The sequence below is a fragment of the Lactuca virosa genome, chromosome 2 (genome assembly GCF_052849685.1).
Source record: "Lactuca virosa cultivar CGN04683 chromosome 2, Lactuca_virosa_CGN04683_v6, whole genome shotgun sequence".
Taxonomy (NCBI): domain Eukaryota; kingdom Viridiplantae; phylum Streptophyta; class Magnoliopsida; order Asterales; family Asteraceae; genus Lactuca; species Lactuca virosa.
Genome location: NC_136427.1, coordinates 125,735,756 through 125,755,224, shown reverse-complemented (window position 1 = coordinate 125,755,224; position 19,469 = coordinate 125,735,756). Strand labels below are relative to the sequence as shown.

At 37.7% G+C, this 19,469-nt stretch overlaps 1 protein-coding gene across 1 annotated transcript; it reads left to right on the top strand.

Annotated features, from left to right (window-relative positions):
- The first annotated feature begins 951 nt into the window (after positions 1-951).
- On the top strand, positions 952-11,135 carry LOC145157738 (uncharacterized). Its single transcript, XM_079076734.1, has 3 exons — positions 952-1,275; positions 10,977-11,039; positions 11,130-11,135. The coding sequence occupies exons 1-3, from the start codon at positions 952-954 to the stop codon at positions 11,133-11,135; spliced, it is 393 nt and encodes a 130-aa protein (XP_078932860.1).
- The last annotated feature ends 8,334 nt before the right edge of the window (positions 11,136-19,469 follow it).

Here is a 19,469-nt window from a genome sequence, read left to right as displayed (position 1 = left end):
GGGTGGATTCATGGATGGTCATTTCGGGATGGCTTATAGTGGGAAACTTGCGTTGGGAATCGCAAGTGTATCTTTGTGACGCATGCATTCTGGAAGTCAGTGAGATAAGTGAGGAATCTTTGGGTTGTGGTGCGAGTTGCGAGTTTCAGGAGAAAGGTGTGATGTTATCGATGGTGAAATCGAGGTTGCTGGGTTAGAATGTCCCTGTCTTATAGGTTTTGGGAACCGGGTTAGATCTTTCTCCCGATTGTCTATGGCGACACATTGTATTTGGGGGGGTTGAGTTGGTCCTACCTTATGTAGTTGGCCAAGATACCCGGTGCGGGCCGACTGTAAGTCGTAGGCACGGAGGCTCAGGAGGAGCGGTAGGGTTGGGGCGGTAGGCCAACATACCCTGAGAATTTCAACCCGATGGTTGAATGGATTCGACATGTTGGTATTACAGCCCGAGGCTGATCGGTCCAGTCATGGGTATTCATGGTTATGAGCTGGCAGTGATGTGTAGATTGGTTCGGGGGTTAATGGAAACATTTCCGGCCCGCACAAGTAGGTTCATCTCCCAGCTTGCCACCCGTTGTTCATTTTACCCCTATAAATTTGGTCATTTGAATGAGCTTCTCTTGAAATAGTATCTGATCTCTTGTTCCAACAAGAATTGTCGGCAGCAGCGTTTGATCTATGATTCTGTTATGGCAAGAACCTCAGGGTTCAGGATTGAGTAACCAGTTTAGGGAATAAGGGAAATGGAATTAGCGATGGTTAGTATGGGTGGAGGCATTGTACCCTAATATGTTGAGGCAAGGTTGGCCACAGGGTCACGGGGCAGGTCGAGTTGATCCGGCAGGTCACCGAGATGATTCAGTAGATCAGGCAGCAATTGCAGACTGCTCAGATTCGGTAGAAGGGTTATATCGATTAGCGCCGGTCTAAGTGGGAACTCAAGTCGGAGACATGGTGTTGCTGAAGGTCTCACCATGGAAGGGTGTGATCTGCTTCAGGAAGAAGGTAAAGTTGGGTCCCCGATACATTGGGCCGTTTCGAATCTTTGCCAAGGTTGGCAAGGTGGTGTATGTGTTGGATCTTCAGGAGGAGCCTACCCAGACTTATAGCACTTTCCATGTTTCGCAATTGCAGAAGTGTCTATTAGATCAGGAGGCCATAGTGACACTGGATGACATTCAGGTTGACGAATGCCTAAATTACGCTGAGAAGCCGGTGGCTGTTTTAGAAAGGGAGATAAAGGTCATGTGCAACAACGAGATACCTTTGGTAAAGGTACAATGGCAGCAGCGGAAGGGATCCGAGTGGACTTGAGAGCCAGAGGTCGAGAAGCGGAAGCATCATCCGGGATTGATCATCGTAGCATTCTTTGAGGACGAAGCCAAGTTCAAGTGGGGGAGAGTTGTAACATCCTAATTTTTGAATATAATTTAAAGCCTTATACATATGCATTTTCAGGGCTACTCGACGAGTTGGAAGATTCCAACTTGTCGTGTAGAGTTTTAAGAGGCCGCGTATATTCAGGGTCTACTCGACGAGTTGGAAGGCCCAACTCGACAAGTTGAGGACTGAACAAGAAAACCCTAATTTTTTTTTAGGGTTTGCACCCTATTTAATGGACCTTAAGTCCTCCCTCCGGCCTCCCTTACCACCTGCACATTCAGGAAGAAACCCTAATCAAGCTAACCTTCTATTTTGAGTGCGTGTGAGGGTAAAGAGTGTGTGTTTGGTACATTTCTTGAAGAGACTTGAAGATTGGGAAGCTTGGAACGAGAAGGGGCTTGTAGATCCAGCATCTACTTCGTTTTGGCATTCATTTGAAGGTAAAAAAGTCATTACCTTGATCATGTTCTTGATAGATCTCTCCATTTAAGAGTTTAGGGTCATTTCTAGCTTATTATTGAGTCATTTCTGGTATTGAGCACGTTTTGAAGTGAGGAGTTCAGATCTGGACTCCACTAGGCCCTCATGGACATAATGCTCTTGACTTTATCAAGCTTTGGCCCCTCTTCATGCCCTAAACCTCTTGCTAAGGCTAGTTTTGTGTGTTTTAGCCTCTTGAAGCCTTGCATGCACGTAAAGTTGGCAACTTTACATGGTAACTACACCCTAGGAGGCTAGATCTACAGTTTGGAGCTTTGGTTTCGCTTAAAAGCGTCTGAATGAGAAAAGAGCTGAAGGAACTCGACGAGTTGCATAGCCAACTCGACGAGTTGGTTAGGGTTTTCCCGAACCTTCTGGACACTGAATGGACTCGACGAGTTGTGAAAGAACTCCTTTCTTGACTTTTATATATCTGAAAGACCCAAACTTTCATACTTGACAATATAGTTACTCCAAAACATTTTACATGCATATTTATAAAATAATATTGTACATTGATAAAGTGATTACAAAAGATTAGATACAAACCGACTATGTTTTAAGATTTTACATAACTACCCAGGATATTGTAATTTTATACAAACATAAACTGAAGTACAAGAGTACTATTACAAACTATTCTAAGCCTTTCAACAGTATATGACTACACTGGTTACTTATCTCCTTCAAATTTGTTAAACATTGAGAGGGTAAGCGGTGACGCTTAGTGAGTTCAATAATAGATACAATATAACGTTATGTCATATATATACTTCAATATGGCAGAAGCAAAGAGGAACAAGGAACAACAAAGGCATAATGCGAAAAGCTTTCCATATCAATCAATGAAACATAACAATTTCCATACTTGATATACAATTAATAAAGTTTCAGCACAAATGGCACAGAAAATACTCAGGAATATCATTTTACTAGAATATTTAGGCTTTCAGCCTTATCTTAGCATACTACCAAACCCAAAGTGATGCATATGTCATACACTTCATTGTCAACGGTTCATACCAATACCCAAGTGATACCTATGTCATACACTTCGTGGTCAGAGGTACAACCTTGCTATAAAAATAGCAGAAATAATAACTCGAGATGATAACATGGAAAAGCACATAGCACATATAACACATAACATACAATTGTTCCTATATATTAAACTCACCGTGAAATAACTGGGGGTTAAAATAGTAATTTGGGCAGCACTTCGGCTCTAAATACGACTTCCTTCGTTGAAAACCGGGCCCTGCGAGGGTTGGGCTTCGAAACCGAAAAGATAAATTTTTTGGGCTTCTCGGGAATCTCGGGGCGTGTTTCGGGCGTTGGAATTAATCCTGGGGCTTCGGGGGATATCAAAGTGGTAAAAATATGGAAAAAGGGTGAAAAAGGGCAAGTTTCTAAACTTTACCCGGGAGATCTCGCATGCACTATTTATAGTGCGAAGGTCTGGATCCGAAGCGAGGGGAAGAAGGCAGGTGGCTACGAGGCTCGGACCAGCTGGCAGCAGGGCGAGGCTCGGAAGCGAGGGTCGGAACAGCTGTGAGCTTCGGATTGGTCGGATGACGCAGGTCGAATCAACAAGCAACACGCGGGTCGGGTCACGAGGGAAGCATGCGAGGTTCACGTGACCGGCATCGGACACCTGTGCGACATGCGTCGCTTCTCGGATGCGCCACGCAGCAGCTTCGGACACGTGGCCAGCTCAGAGCGAGGGTGACGTGGCTGGCACTATTCATTCGAATTTTCTCAAAAATTGTGCCCAATCTTGTAAAATCCATAACTTTCTTATACGAACTCCGTTTTTGACGTTCTTTATATGCACGCGTAGGGAAAATTATGCTCTACAACTTTCGTTTAGACTTCGTTGGAAAATTTTGACTTTATTTTTATATTATTATTTTTAACAGACCGGGACTGGTAAATCCGTTAAAAATTCATAACTTCTTCATCCGACGTCCGTTTTCATCAGACTTTTTACCGTTGTCTGCTAATGACAAGACCTTCGATTCTCGTTTAGGTTGTGTCGGCTAAAAATCACTCGATCTAAAATTCGAGTTTTTAGCTGTCTACTGCGAAGTTGAAACTTAGAAAAATCATAACTTCCTCATACGAAGTCAGATTTTGGCGTTCTTTTTATCGAACTTCTCAGTTTAACGAATACTACGACTTTCATTTAGATCACTAATTCTAAAAAGTAGTTTATCAAAAACTCACTTTTTACGTCATTCGGCGCCATGCCGGTTTTGTCGCGGATCTTCGATTGGTCATAACTTCTTCGTTATAACTCGGATTTCGATGAGGTTTCCGCCTAAATGTTTCTAATGAGATTATCTACAACTTTCAATAATAAAATTTTACTTATTTCAAATTTTATATTTTCGCTAAATTTCACTATTTGGCTTTTAATTGGAATCTTATAAGACTTTCAATAATTTATGAGTGATTCTAAACATACTTTTACTTCATTTCTAGTAAAAACTATCTGTTAGAACTCAACACTCAATTTCACATAATATTTCATAATATTATTAACTTTTCAAATTACATAACACGATTTCAAAACGTGTATGTTACAAATACCTCCTCCTTTTGAGGATTTCGTCCCCGAAATCACAACGATTTAGACAAATGAGGATATTTCGCTCTTATCTCATTTTTATTTTCCCTAAGTATAATTTGGGCCTCGATGGTGTTTCCCCTTGACAAGCACCAACTTCACTTCTTTATTACGTAGATTACTCGTTCATTCGTTTACGATCTTTTCAGGTTTTTCTACATATCTTAACTTATTATCCAATTTCTCTTAGGATAACGGAATCGTTTCATCATATACGCTCAAGAATTTGCACAGATAACTCACATGAAATACATCATGAATACCTGCCAAATCTTCAGGCAATTCCAAGCGATATGCTTGTTTACCAATTCTCTAGATAATTTTGAAAAGTCCAATAAATTTAGGACTCAATCTCCTTTTCTTCTCAAATTTCATAATACCTTTCCACGGGTGTTACCTTCAGTATCACCCACTTGGAATTCTATGGATCGTCTCCTCCATTTCTACACAGGTCTTTTGTCGATCCTGGGCTACTTTCATTCTTTCTCGTATAATTTGCATCTTATCAGTGGTGTCTTGAATCATTTCAGGACCACCAAGGATTTTCTTTCCTACATTATGCCAACATAATGGTGTTCACAGTTACTACCGAACTTTAAGACACATGCACGAAGCATATTTTCTACTGTTTTGATTGTTCTCTCTGTCTAACCATCTGTCTAGGGATGATAAGCTGTGCTGAGAGCAACTCGAGATCCCAATTCACGTTTCATACTCGTCCAAAAGTGAGAAGTGAAGCGAGTATCACGATCGGAAATAATCTTTAGTGGCACACCATGTCTCGCGATGATTTCGTCTAAGTAAACTTATGTGTATTTCTCCAATGGAGCCGTTTCACGTGTGGCGAGAAAATATGCATTCTTGGTTAGTTGGTCGACAATTACCCAAATGCTATCATTCTATATAGCAGTCTCTGGCAATTAGAATAGCACCAGGCATAAGGTCAATTCGGAATTCTACTTGCCTATTCGGGGTAGTCCAGGCAATTTATCGGGAAGATCATCAAGATTTTCATTAATAATGGAAACATCATTTATAGTTTTCTTTTCCTCTTTCAAGGTATTAATTGTATAAGCCGGATAAGTAGAATATCCTTTCGATATAAATTTACGAGTTTTTAAGAAATAAATTTATTAGTTTCACCGTAGACATAAAAAGAATCCTTCCTTTCGATAGGGATGCATATCATCTCTTCGTAGCACAAGATTTTTGTGTGGTTCTTTGACAACCAATCCATGCCGAGAATAATATCAAAGTTGGGAAAGAATATAGGAATTAGGTTAGCAGGAAGATTATAACTTTCAATTCCTATGACACTATCTCTATAGACTTTATTAGCAAGTAATGATATATTTCCTATGTTATCTATATGAAATGATTGGAAAATTGAGTAATAAGCAATTTGAAAAGAATGTGCGAATTTATAAGGCATGAAAGAATCTGAGGCATCACAATCAAATAAGATGTGAGCAGATCTAAAGTTTACGAGGAAATTACTAGTCACAACATTCGAGTCCTAACTTACTTCCTTTGTGGTAATCTAAAGTGTACGATATTTAACTTTTGGTTTGCCAAACGATTGTCAAACTCTTCAAACTTCTTAATTACTAGCGGTGCTCAAACCTGCACCCGCTCATCATTCTCTATTGGGCCTTCGATCCTAATCTTTGAGTTAAAACTCAATTCTCATTGCAGACTCCTGCTCCTTCTTGGTTTATAGACTAAACCCAAGATAAGGTCTTTACTTTTGCTATAACAACAACTCGAATGGTCTTATTCTAATGACCCTTGATTTTATAACGCACAAGACACATAACGAACCAAACTCTTGTATTAAAATCAGGTCGAATAAATCGAGCTGATGGAATAAAGAAAACAAAAAGAGTTTGATCAACACGTGGATGCTTTGGAACAGAAATAATAGCACCACATATCTCTAATTCGTGCTTTCGGACATACACATCAATTTTGTCAAATGACAGAATATTTCGATTGATTACTAAATCACGGATTTCATACTGTAATCCTTCCATGAATAACTAAATTCTTCATCGCCTTCATAACAGGTAACATCTCTAGTTAATGGTTTCTCAATTCTTTAATGAAGATCCTTATATTTCTGTCGACCATCTCCTTCTTGACTGAAGTTTCGTCATTACTCAATACATGGCTTTCTAAACCAATCAACTTTATCTTTGTAGTTTTATATTAATCGGACTCCACTCTTTATGACAGTAAGATTTGAACGATAATTATCTTCTTAGTCATTACCGAAACAAAGGTAACGACACACATGAATAAAACGAAATCATTTATTAGCTTCTTGGTAACCTTGTGACCTTTCCTGATCCAAGCGTGTGTTAGTGCTTCCAGTAGTATAAGCCTCTACTACTATTCACACCTACTCATACTCGTCCCAAGTAATATCTCGCAGTTCCCAAGTCACCATTCAAAAGTTTTCACAAAACAACGTTTCACACCCGAGTGTGTTCAAACAAGTACATACAACAATTTCTCCTAGACTCAACTAGGGTTTTCGCGTTTCTATCAAACAAATCTTGGATTACTTATACTCGCCTTCTAAGATTCTTCTCACACATATGCTTGATATAGCATATTTTAATACTTTTTCATAGGTCGATAGAATTTTACTTCCAATTCTTCATATAAATTCTTTCTCGGGTAGTGTCTACTCTACAAGACATACTACACCGAAAATTTACTCTAGCAGTGTAGAGACAAACGGTCTTTAACTACTTGCATCATATTCTAACTGATGTAATTCACTATGCACATTTGTTCATTTCATTATCCTTCCATGACATCGTTATTCCTGTATATAAGTAAGTCTAAGTCTACTTCATAGGAGTCTATCCTAAGAAGTCCACATTATAGTTGTATCTCAGCAAGCTCTACTAGCTTCAACTTGGTTCTCTGTCATTCCTGACTACAACATCTCTTCTCATACGATACTATGGTTGTATTGCTTCTTCAAGTAAGTATTCTATCTTACTTAAACAAGTAAGTTACTTAACCTTTTATTACTAAATGTCTTAATTCACCATTCTAATCATGTATGTTAAGGTCGGCTTAACACACAATGGAACTTTCATAAGGATGTGATAGAAGTGAATCATCACTCAGTATTATTAAATACTAAGTCTGAGCATCCTATATTGAGTTTGAAAACTTCATTAGCCTTTCCTTTGATCTTCATTTAATTCTTCTAAATCTTGTACCACATAAATTTCAATACTGTCGAAGTATTTATCACCAGCTTCGGTTCTTCCGACTCTATAAACAATCACTCTTTCAATCTGGACAGCGATGGAACAACTTCATGGATTTGTACCAACACATTTATTTCACCCAAACGTGTTTCAAACGCACATCTTTCTTCCAAAGATGTTATTATATATCAAACATACTTTAAATGTATAATACCACTCTATAAGTATTAATACACTATTTACGATAACACTTCATAAATATGATTTTACGATATTCCTTCGATCGTTTATCAATAAACTTATCAATGTCAACTATCATAAGTCTCTTTATTACTTCGAAAAGTTTCATGTAAATTCTAATATAGAAATTCTTAGAATTCTGAACATATAATTTTCTCATCTAAACCAAGGTCGGTAACAGACCTTAAACTTTATCAAGTAATAGCAATATAGCTAAGCAACTTAAGGCATGCTATATTTATTTATCATTTAGCACATCTTAGAATATAAGGCATATCCCCTCTTAATATTCTAGTGCTTGTGCCCATTAGGTATTCAAACTAAAGTATACCAAATACACATCGTATCATCTTCACTTAACAATTCATGTTTAAGTCTAGAAATTCTCAAAATTCCTAGTTCACTTAAACTAATTCTCTGAAAATTTTGAAGTAACTTAATATCTTAGAATACTAGGGTTTATCACTACCCAATACCCCACTTAAGTATTTCATATGGTTTGTATCCATATACTCCTAATAAATCCGTTCATATATTGAACTTCCAACAGTTTAAGTCTAAATACCAATCCGTGGTATTTAGTTCACTTAAACCACTGCTCTGATACCATGATTGAAAGAAGTCCTTTCTTGACTTTCATATATCTGAAAGACCCAAACTTTCGTACTTGACAATATAGTTACTCCAAAACATGCTACATGCATATTTATAAAATAATATTTTACATTGATAGAGTGATTACAAAAGATTGGATACAAACCGACTATGTTTTAAGATTTTACATAACTACCCAGGATATTGTAATTTTATACAAACATAAACTGAAGTACAAGAGTACTATTACAAACTATTCTAAGCCTTTCAAAAGTATATGACTACACTGGTTACTTATCTCCTTCAAATTTGTTAAACATTGAGAGGGTAAGCGGTGACGCTTAGTGTGTTCAATAATAGATACAATATAACGTTATGCCATATATATACTTCAATATGGCAGAAGCAAAGAGGAACAAGGAACAACAAAGGCATAATGCGAAAAGCTTTCCATATCAATCAATGAAACATAACAATTTCCATACTTGATATACAATCAATAAAGTTTCAGCACAAATGGCACAGAAAATACTCAGGAATATCATTTTGCTAGAATATTTAGGCTTTCAGCCTTATCTTAGCATACTACCGAAGCCAAAGTGATGCCTATGTCATACACTTCATGGTCAACGGTTCATACCAATACCCAAGTGATGCCTATGTCATACACTTCGTGGTCAGAGGTACAACCTTGCTATAAAAATAGCAGAAATAATAACTCGAGATGATAACATGGAAAAGCACATAGCACATATAACACATAACATACAATTGTTCCTATATATTAAACTCACCGTAAAATAACCGGGGGTTAAAATAGTAATTTGGGCAGCACTTCGGCTCTAAATACGACTTCCTTCGTTGAAAACCGGGTCGTGCGAGGGTTGGGCTTCGAAACCGAAAAGATAAATTTTTCGGGCTTCTCGGGAATCTCGGGGCGTGTTTCGGGCGTTGGAATTAATCTTGGGGCTTCGGGGGATATCAAAGTGGTAAAAATATGGAAAAAGGGTGAAAAAGGGCAAGTTTCTAAACTTTACCCGGGAGATCTCGCATGCACTATTTATAGTGCGAAGGTCCGGATCCGAAGCGAGGGGAAGAAGGCAGGTGGCTACGAGGCTCGGACCAGCTGGCAGCAGGGCGAGGCTCGGAAGCGAGGGTCGGAACAGCTGCGAGCTTCGGATTGGTCGGATGACGCAGGTCGAATCAAGAAGCAACACGCGGGTCGGGTCACGAGGGAAGCATGCGAGGTTCACGTGACTGGCTTCGGACACCTGTGCGACATGCGTCGCTTCTCGAATGCGCCACGCAGCAGCTTCGGAGACGTGGCCAGCTCAGAGCGAGGGTGACGTGGCTGGCACTATTCATGCGGATTTTCTCGAAAATTGTGCCCAATCTTGTAAAATCCATAACTTTCTCATACAGCCTCCGTTTTTGACGTTCTTTATATGCACGCATAGGGAAAATTATGATTTACAAATTTCTTTTAGACTTCGTCGGAAAATTTTGACTTTATTTTTATATTATTATTTTTAACAGACCGGGACTTGTAAATCCGTAAAAAATTCATAACTTCTTCATCCGATGTCCGTGTTCGTCAGACTTTTTACTGTTGTACTGCTAATGACGATACCTTCGATTCTCGTTTAGGTTGTGTCGGCTAAAAATCACTTGATCTAAAATTCGAGTTTTTAGCTGTCTTACTGCGAAGCTGAAACTTAGAAAAATCATAACTTCCTCATACGAACAGATTTTGGCGTTCTTTTTATCGAACTTCTAGGTTGAACGAATACTACGACTTTCATTTAGATCACTAAGGCTAAAAAGTAGTTTATCAAAAACTCACTTTTTACGTCATTCGGCGCCATGCCGATTTTGTCGCGGATCTTTGATTGGTCATAACTTCTTCGTTATAACTCGGATTCCGATGAGGTTTTCGCCTAAATGTTTCTAACGAGATTATCTACAACTTTCAATAATAAAATTTTATTTATTTCAAATTTTATATTTTCGCTAAATTTCACTATTTGACTTTTAATTGGAATCTCATAAGACTTCCAATAATTTATGAGTGATTCTAAACATACTTTTTCTTCATTTCTAGTAAAAACTATCTGTTAGAACTCAACACTCAATTTCACATAATATTTCATAATATTATTAACTTTTCAAATTACATAACACGATTTCAAAACGTGTATGTTACAAGTTGTTTCGTAACTCGGCGAGTTCACTTGGGTTTTCGCGGTTTCTGAGTTCTGTAGGAACTCGACGAGTTGCTAGATGCACTCGACGAGTTGGGTCAACAAGGACTGTTGACCTTGACTGTTGAGTGTTGACTTTGACCAGGGTTGACCAAGTTTGACTTTAAGGGTATTTTGGTAATTTGGGTTTTGATAGAATTGGTCCTATGATGATTGTAGGTGTTTGAGTTTGGAGCTGTGATTCGAGAGCTTGATTCTTTCAGTTTAGTTCGACATTGTGAGGTGAGTTCTTCTCACTATATCAACAGGGTGTAAGTCACCAAGGCCGGCCCTTTTTGGATTGTTATCCTGGTTATAGTATGTTGTATGCAGTTATGATCTGTTGTTATGCTATTATGATATGTTAGATCAGTATCCTGGTAGATAGGATGATGTTATGCTTAGTGAACTGTATGATCTGTGCATGTCCATTGATTGTTTATGTGCTATGGGTATGTCGACATATGTGTGTATGGTTGGGTTGACGCGGTCCTGCTTTGTGCTGCAGGCCAACATACCCAGGGCGGTCGGGATAGACTGAAGGCCCTGCGAGGCGGTCCAGTCAGGCCGAAGGCCCGACGAGCGGTCCAGATAGCCTGTAGGCCATGCGAGGTGGTCCAGACGTGCCGAAGGCTCGGGAGCGGTACAGATAGGCTGTAGGCCTTGCGAGGCGGTCCAGTCAGCCTGATGGCTCAGTATGCGTACTGTTTGCTATGATATTGTTTTGATTGTATGGCGTTGGTATTTTGGGGGAACTCACTAAGCTTCGGGCTTACAGTTGTTGATTTTGTTTCAGGTACTTCAGATGAGCGCGGGAAGGCGAAGGCTTGATCGTGCACCTCCTCACACTTTATGACTTTGATTTCTAGGATTCTCTGATATGGAATTATTGTGAAAACACTTTGTAATAAATAATGATTTTTAGATGTTTGAAAAAGTTTTAAATTGGCATGAATTGTATGGATGTTACAAGAGGGAGGTGGAAGGGGCTCATCTATGCCTCTGATGGGATAAGGCTTGTTAATGATCCCCCGATGTCTATCTCCTCGTCTGACTCCTCCTCGAAATCCTCTTCCAGATCCTCTACAGGGTCTTCCTTGTGAATTTCCTCTGGTTCTTCCTCGATCCAACCATTAGCTGCCATAGCGGGATAATAGGGGTCTCCATGGTGGAATCCCGCCATGACTAAAAACGAAATGGTGTATAAGGGTGCAATATATGTGACTCTTAGTAACTAATTAGTGAAACTAAGTTGTTAGTGTAGATAATTGACGAGGTTTTTAAGTATTGATATGTAGATTACTTAAGTTTACCTAGTTGTCCCCTATGCCTAGGCCCAGTTTCATGTTGGTCAAACCTTGGTCAAGTGTAGTTGATCAGGCTACACTCCCCCATGATTTGACAACAAGTTATACTAGATCTAGCCATAGTGTTCAACCTAATCTTTGATGTTCTTGATTTGTTTCATTGTGACACTGACTTTTGTTTGTATGAGTATATTTTTATACAATAATTATTATTATATTCTAAAGTATAATTGTAAGTTCGAGTTTTTAGTCAGAGGTATTAGTCCCCGTATCTATTGTTGTATTTCTTACATGGAAGAATATACTTAGTTCGTTATAGACAATTGCTCTGATACCAATCTGTCACACCCCTAAATCGGATGGCAGAAACGTCCGGGGGTGGAACGATGATCATAGTATCACAATAATTGTATACATTGAAACACAAGTACATAAACAACCATTATATCATATGATTATATCAGTTACATGAACCAAACGTTACTTAGTATCAAAATACATTACAAGGTTTGCATGTTATCAAATAAAGTAGTTCTCGTAATGACATTTGGTGTCTTGTCTTCAAAAGTAGCTCCACTGACCCGAGCTTAATTGTTTCCTGATATTACATGCCGTTTTAAAAGTCAACATAAAGTTGGTGAATTCAGAAGAGTTCAATTGTAGAAAAAAAATCCAATATGTTTCTTTGTGTAAAAATCGTATCCTTGTAAATTTTTTTAAATTTGTATGCCTTCAGCATAAAAGAAGAATGTATGCGTGTAGTATGTATCCAAAATCATTTATAAAATAAAAGTTCCCATAACTTCTAAACTTATAAAAAGTGTGACTTGTCATGTGATTTTTATTATCCAAAAATCGAGTGTATAAGTAAATAACCATACTTATAAATGTAGTATATATATGTAAATAACCATACTTATAAATGTGTGTATAAGTAAATAACCACACTTATAAATGTTGTGTTTCAGTATATAACCTTACTTATAAATGTAGTGTATAAGTAAATAACCATACCTAAAAATGTAGTGTTTGTTCCCAGAAAATCCAATATTTCCTTTAAAATGAGTTGTACTCTTAAAAACCCTAAGACCAAAAATGTATAAGTATTTCTATACTTAAAGTAGCATTACGTAGTTTTATTCTTATATAAAACCATTTGAACACATGTTACCCCATAAACTAAATGTATCGTTGATTTCCCATGTGAGTTATTACAACCATGCTAAAAATGAAGTTGGCCTGCTGTAACGTTCTTCGGGCGTCGGAATGTTAGACATTTGTCACCCCAGACCTGCCAGTCTAGTTGTAGCTAGCAGCTTAGGTGCGGGATTGTGAGTCCCGTATAGATGTATACACAACTATCACGCTCTCTTACCGAGTTCTGGTTATAATTCAGGACTTTAGTGTGTACTTGGTAGGTACGGTGAAGACTTTGTCTCACATAATTGTTTCAACAAGTTTACGTTTTAATGTAATGAACACCCTTGTATGTGTAAATATCACTATTCCATAGTATTTATATAGTGTATAATAGTATTACCCAATGGATAATGGTATTATTTAAGGGGTAATGGTTTTATCCAATGTGTAAACACAAAGTTTTAATCTTTCAAAACTAGACTTTTGGTAAAAATGTTAGTTTATGTTTATCCAATGTGTAATAATATTATCCAATGGATAAATGTATTATCCATCATACAATAGATATAATTCTGGAAACTTGTTCATATAAGGGAACGAGACTTGTGTGCTTTTTTTTGAAAACATGATTATATGTATATATCTTCACAAAAAGAACATAAACATGCATGTAATGATATTACCCAAAGGTTAAAAGTTTTATCCAACATATATTAGATCTAGGACCTCTTTGTAAAGTTATTGTCCAAAATGTATTTCGTTTGCATGGCACGAAACCTCCCCCGAAAGAATAAAACGAGTGAAAACTAGTAGAAAAGGGGGTATGAACTCACCTTTCGTGCTTTCCCTAGTAGATGTCAAGAAATGGTGAGAAAGATGAAGTAGGAATCAAGCTTTGGAAGACAACACCTCCTTGAACTTCAAGATCTTGCCTAGGGTTTTTGATTCAATATTATGAGTAAAAATAACCAAAAGATGATGATGGATGGTGGTGAATCTCGAAAATTAGGAGGAACACTTACCAAAAGACTTGCAAAAACACTTGTCAAAAGCCTTGAATCAACTAGAGAATTCTTCGAGAGTTTAGAGAGTATAAAAGTGAGATTGCAGATGAAATGGTGGGTAGGGAGGCCTCTTGGCCGAATTTATAGAAGGATAGGGAGAGAGAAGAGTGGGGGTGGTTTGCATGGGGAAGGGGAGAGGTAAAGTGTTGTGAATATTTAATTTAGGGTAAGCTTTCTCTATTTTTTGATTCATGTAAGGTCATTTGATTAAAATAATCAAGTAAGGCATTTGGATTATTATATTCATGATATGGGTTCTTGATTTCTTTATTATATAAATGCTATGATGATGTTGGATACGGGGAGATATGTTGGGAGAGAAGAGACATAGTTTGTCTCATATAGTTTTTATAAAAAAAACATAGCTCTTTTTATAAAAGTTTGTCATTTTTATTAAAGTGTGGTGAGATTTGAGAAATTGGTAAGGTTTAATAACTAATAAAAATATTGTTATTTAATATTATTAACAGTAATATTAACACCTTATAATTAAATTGGTTTTCTCAAATTCCTTGTATAAAATGTGAGCATTAAACGTGATAACATTTCGTTTTCATGATGTATGACCTTTTTCCAGAATAACCACCGGAGTATCAACTAAATACTAGGTCATATGATATTTAAAATGTGTTTATGGATTTGTGAACAAGTAAACCTCGTGTTATGAACATTACCCAATTCCAGGTAGTATTTGTGTGTTTTATCGAATTACTACATTACCGTAGTTTACTAATCGCAATAAAAGCGTTTATTCGATAATGGATTACAAAATAGCGTGTGTAGCATTATAATATTCGATAATACATTAGGGATGTTACCAAAATCACATTTCTCCTTTTTGACCTAATATACACACAACTGACTTTTGTTGACCCTTGTTGACTTTTGTTGATCAAATTTGACGGATGTCACATACACCTATAATGTTTGTTTGTAGGAATGTTATTATTTATTATCATTAAAATATTATGGGCTTGAAAACCCTATGCATGTCACCTGGTTTCCTAAACCTGACCCACTCAATTTATATGTATCATAGGTAGCGGATCTAATGTTGCTGGAAACTATTTAAGATGCCGAGTGAAATAAGAGATGTGCGTGTAATAGTATTTTAGGACCTTTTTAATATTTACATTGTGACCATGTTTGAATATTAATGGTGACATCCATGGTATTTTAATAAAATAAAAGCGAAAAGAAAAGTTTTAATCGGTTCTGAAAATAAGGGGATATCACAGTTGACATGAATGGTTTAGGATAGATGCTAAGTATGAATGGTGAGTTGTGCAATGGAATGCTTTAGGATAGATACCTAATTGTTATAGACTTAAGCATTATCAAGCTATAGGAAGATGTCTTAATTGCTAATATGCCTTAACTGCTATTACGTGCTAAATATATATAGTAATTAAAATAATACCATTCTAAAATAATCATATTCTATAGAACGACATGACGACCACAAGGAGCTATAGAGTCGTCAAACTGCGATAAATGAATCATGAGAAATGATGCAATATCTGCTTAATCAACAACTAATTGAGTTTAGGAATCTACTAACTCGGGAGCTAGCAAATGCTAGAGGCGGAGCGCCGGTGCTTAATGAACCAATAGTCGTTGAGCAAGTCATAAAGGGAATGTTTCCTTCTCATCCTACGACGGTCCAGGAGGGAAACAATGACTCTGAGAGTTATCAAGGACCAAAAGAACCAGAGGTCCAAAGGAATGACGAACCCATAGGAAACTGCAAGTATAAGGACTTCACCACTTGCAAGTCGTCATCCTTTAGTGGGAAAGAGGATCTAGTTGAAGTCATGGACTGGATATCTAAAATGGGACTAGATTTCATCACATGAGGTTGCACTGGCATGTTGCAAACCACCTATGCTGTAAGACAATTCAAGGGTGTAACGGTCTGTTGGTGCAATACGTTAGGAAAAACGTTTAAGTCCTAACAAGTCGTTTCAATTGACATGGGAAGAGTTCTTGACCCACTTCAATCGCAAATTTTGCTCAGATGAAGATATGTTTGAGTTAGAGAATCAACTCCTAACACTGAAAAAAGGAAGCATGACGTTTGATGAGTTAGAGAATCAACTCCTAACTGAAAAAATGGAATTCGACCTGCGTGTGGTCCCCGACGAGCTAGCCAATATTGATCGGTACTCCAAGGGACTACCATGGGAGTATTCTATGTCGGTTAAGCATGCACCGACTTTTGAGGTAACTATCTAGGCAGCAAGCTTTGTGGAGAGCATGATTAAGAAGAGGACCGCTGACAGAGCTAAAGTCCATGAGAAGAGGAAAGCTGATGGGTCTTCGAGAAATAACAAAAGAAAGAAGAAGAAGAAGTTTTCGAAGTAAAGAAATAAACCTAGGAGCAACCAAGAAGGAAGGTGGTGCTACAGGTGCAAGAAGAAGGATTATGGCGTCGTCTGCTATAAATGCAAGAAGTCGGTGCATATCTCTACAAATTGACCAGTGAAAGGTAAAGTTTGCTTCACTTGCGGCGAGGAAGGCACATGAAGACTGAGTGCCCAAATGTTGAAAAGCCAACCTCTAAGATTCTATCAGCAAAGCCCAAGGGTAGAAGCTAGCAAATTATGCTTAATAAAGCTAAAGAAGAGGCTGATGTTGCTTTAGGTACATTCCTAGTAAACCAAATTCATGTCAAGATTTTATTTGATTCGGGAGCAGATCACTCCTTTATATCACATGAATTTAGTAAAAAGCTTATATATCACCACGTAGGCTAATTACCCCAATTATTGTAGAAGTAGTTGGTGGTACAAATGTAACTGTTAGCAATAGGTTAGAGAACGTAGCCATTGACTTAAATGGAAACAAATTTCATGAAAAGTTATTATGCTTCGAGTTAAACGAATTCGACGTAATTATGGGCATGGACTGGTTGGGTGAAAACCTCAAGGAAATCTTATGCAGACGGAAGATGGTCTGCATCAATCCTCCTAGGAAAGAGTAGAATAAAGTCTGGAATAATTATGATGACGAAGGCCAGAAAATGCCTAACCATGGGATGCACAACATTCTTGGCATATGTGATTGACGCAAAGAAGGAAAAAAGGAAATGAATGATATACATGTGGTGTGTGACTTTCCTGAGGTATTTATGGATGAATTACCACGATTACCACTAGAGAGGAAGGTAGAATTAAGAATCAACTTATTTCCAGGCACGACGTCGATTATGAAAGCACCATATCGTTTAGCACCTACAGAGATGAAAGAGTTGATGACACAACTCCATGAATTATTGAATAAAGGTTTTATAAGACCTAGTTCATCACCTTAGGGAGCTCCCGTACTGTTTGTAAGAAGGAAGGTACGATGAGAATGTGCATTAACTATCGAGAGGTAAACAAAGTTATGATAAAGAATCGATAACACCTACCTAGGATAGGTGACCTGTTCGATCAATTGCAGGGAGCAACCGTATTCTCCAAGATTTATCTCAGGACATGTTATCACTATTTGAAGGTAAGAGAGAAAGACATTGAGAAGATAGCCTTTAGAATAAGGTATGGACACTATAAATTCATTATTTTGTCCTTTAGACTAACAAATGCTCCAACAACATTCATGGATTCAATGCATCGATTTTGTAAAACTTTCCTCGATAAATCAATAACAGTGTTCATAGATGACATCTTAATCAAGATCACGGTAAACATCTATGAGAAGTATTAGAAGTCCTGAAAAATGAGAAGTTGTATGCAAAGTTCTCCAAGTGTGACTTTTGGATTTGGGAGATACACTTCTTGGGTCACATAGTTAGCTAGAAGGGCATGATGGTCGACCCAACAAAGATAGAAGCTGTTATGAAATGGGAGACACCAAAGAGTCCCACTGAAATTCATAGTTTTCTGGGATTGGCAGGTTACTATAGAAGATTCATCCATAACATTTTTTATTGCGGTTCCACTAACAGCCCGAACCAAAAAGGGAGTTGCATATACTTGGAGCGAGAAGAATGAAAAGGCTTTTGGTGAATTGAAGAATTGGTTATGTGAAGCACCGATCTTCGTCCTACCGGAAAGGAACTGATGACTTTATAGTTTTTAGTGATGCTTATGGAGTTGGATTGGGATGTATCCTTACCTAAAGAGACAAAGTGGTGGCTTATGCCTCGAGACAAATGAAGACCCATGAGAAAAGCTATCCAAGACATGATCTAGAGCTTGTAGTAGTGGTTTTTTCCCTAAAGATTTGGAGACATTATCTTTACGGAACCAAATGCAAACTATTTACAGATCATAAAAACTTTCAATATCTCCTTAGGCAGAAGGAACTGAATATGAGGCATAGATGATGGTTGGAGCTACTCAAGGACTACGATTGTGAGATACTTTACCACCCCGGTAAAGCAAATATTATAGTCGATTCATTGAGTAGAAAGATGAATCCAAAAAGGAAAAGAGCTAATTGAGATGATTTCAATTATAGAAAGGATCAAAGAGGCTCAGACTAGTGCCTTATTTTAAGATGTAAAGAAGGAAGAATGTCTAGAAATGACGTTAGTGTTTGAAGAGAACGATCAAGGGTTGAAGTTATTTAAAAATCGTATTTGGGTGCCAAAGATGGGCAGAATACAAGAGTAAAAATCGTTATGGGAGAGTCTCATAAAACCATGTATTCTATACACCTACGCATCACCAATATGTATTTGGATTTAAAACCCTACTACTAGTGTCTAACTATGAAAGTCGATGTAGCAACTTACGTGGCTGAATGTGTGACTTGATCAAGAGTAAAAGCACAACATCAGAAGCCATATGGAGACTTGGAACCTTTACCAGCACCCATAGGTGGTGGGATGGCATTACCATGGACTCCATAACTAAGTTTCCAAGGGAAAAGAAGGGCCATGACATGATTTGGGTTATAGTAGACCGATTGACAAACAGTGCGCATTTCATAGCCGCATGAGAAATCTGGTCTATGGAGAAGTTGGTAGAAACCTACGTAAAGGAGATTGTTAAAATTCATGGAGTACCCTTATTTATCATTTCAGACAGAGGCATTCGATTTACCTCCATATTCTGGAGAAGTATGCAAGAAGAAATGGGTATGAAGTTGTGTTTGAGTGCTGCCTATCATCCATAAAAATTCGGGCAGAATGAAAGACCTATCCAAACATTAGA

Bases quoted from the DNA above. Each gene is read 5' to 3' on its own strand.
- LOC145157738 (XM_079076734.1), top strand. From the start codon at position 952: ATGGTGTTGCTGAAGGTCTCACCATGGAAGGGTGTGATCTGCTTCAGG. The intron at 1,276-10,976 runs GTACAATGGCAG...TGATGATTGTAG, and splicing joins ACGAGATACCTTTGGTAAAG to GTGTTTGAGTTTGGAGCTGT.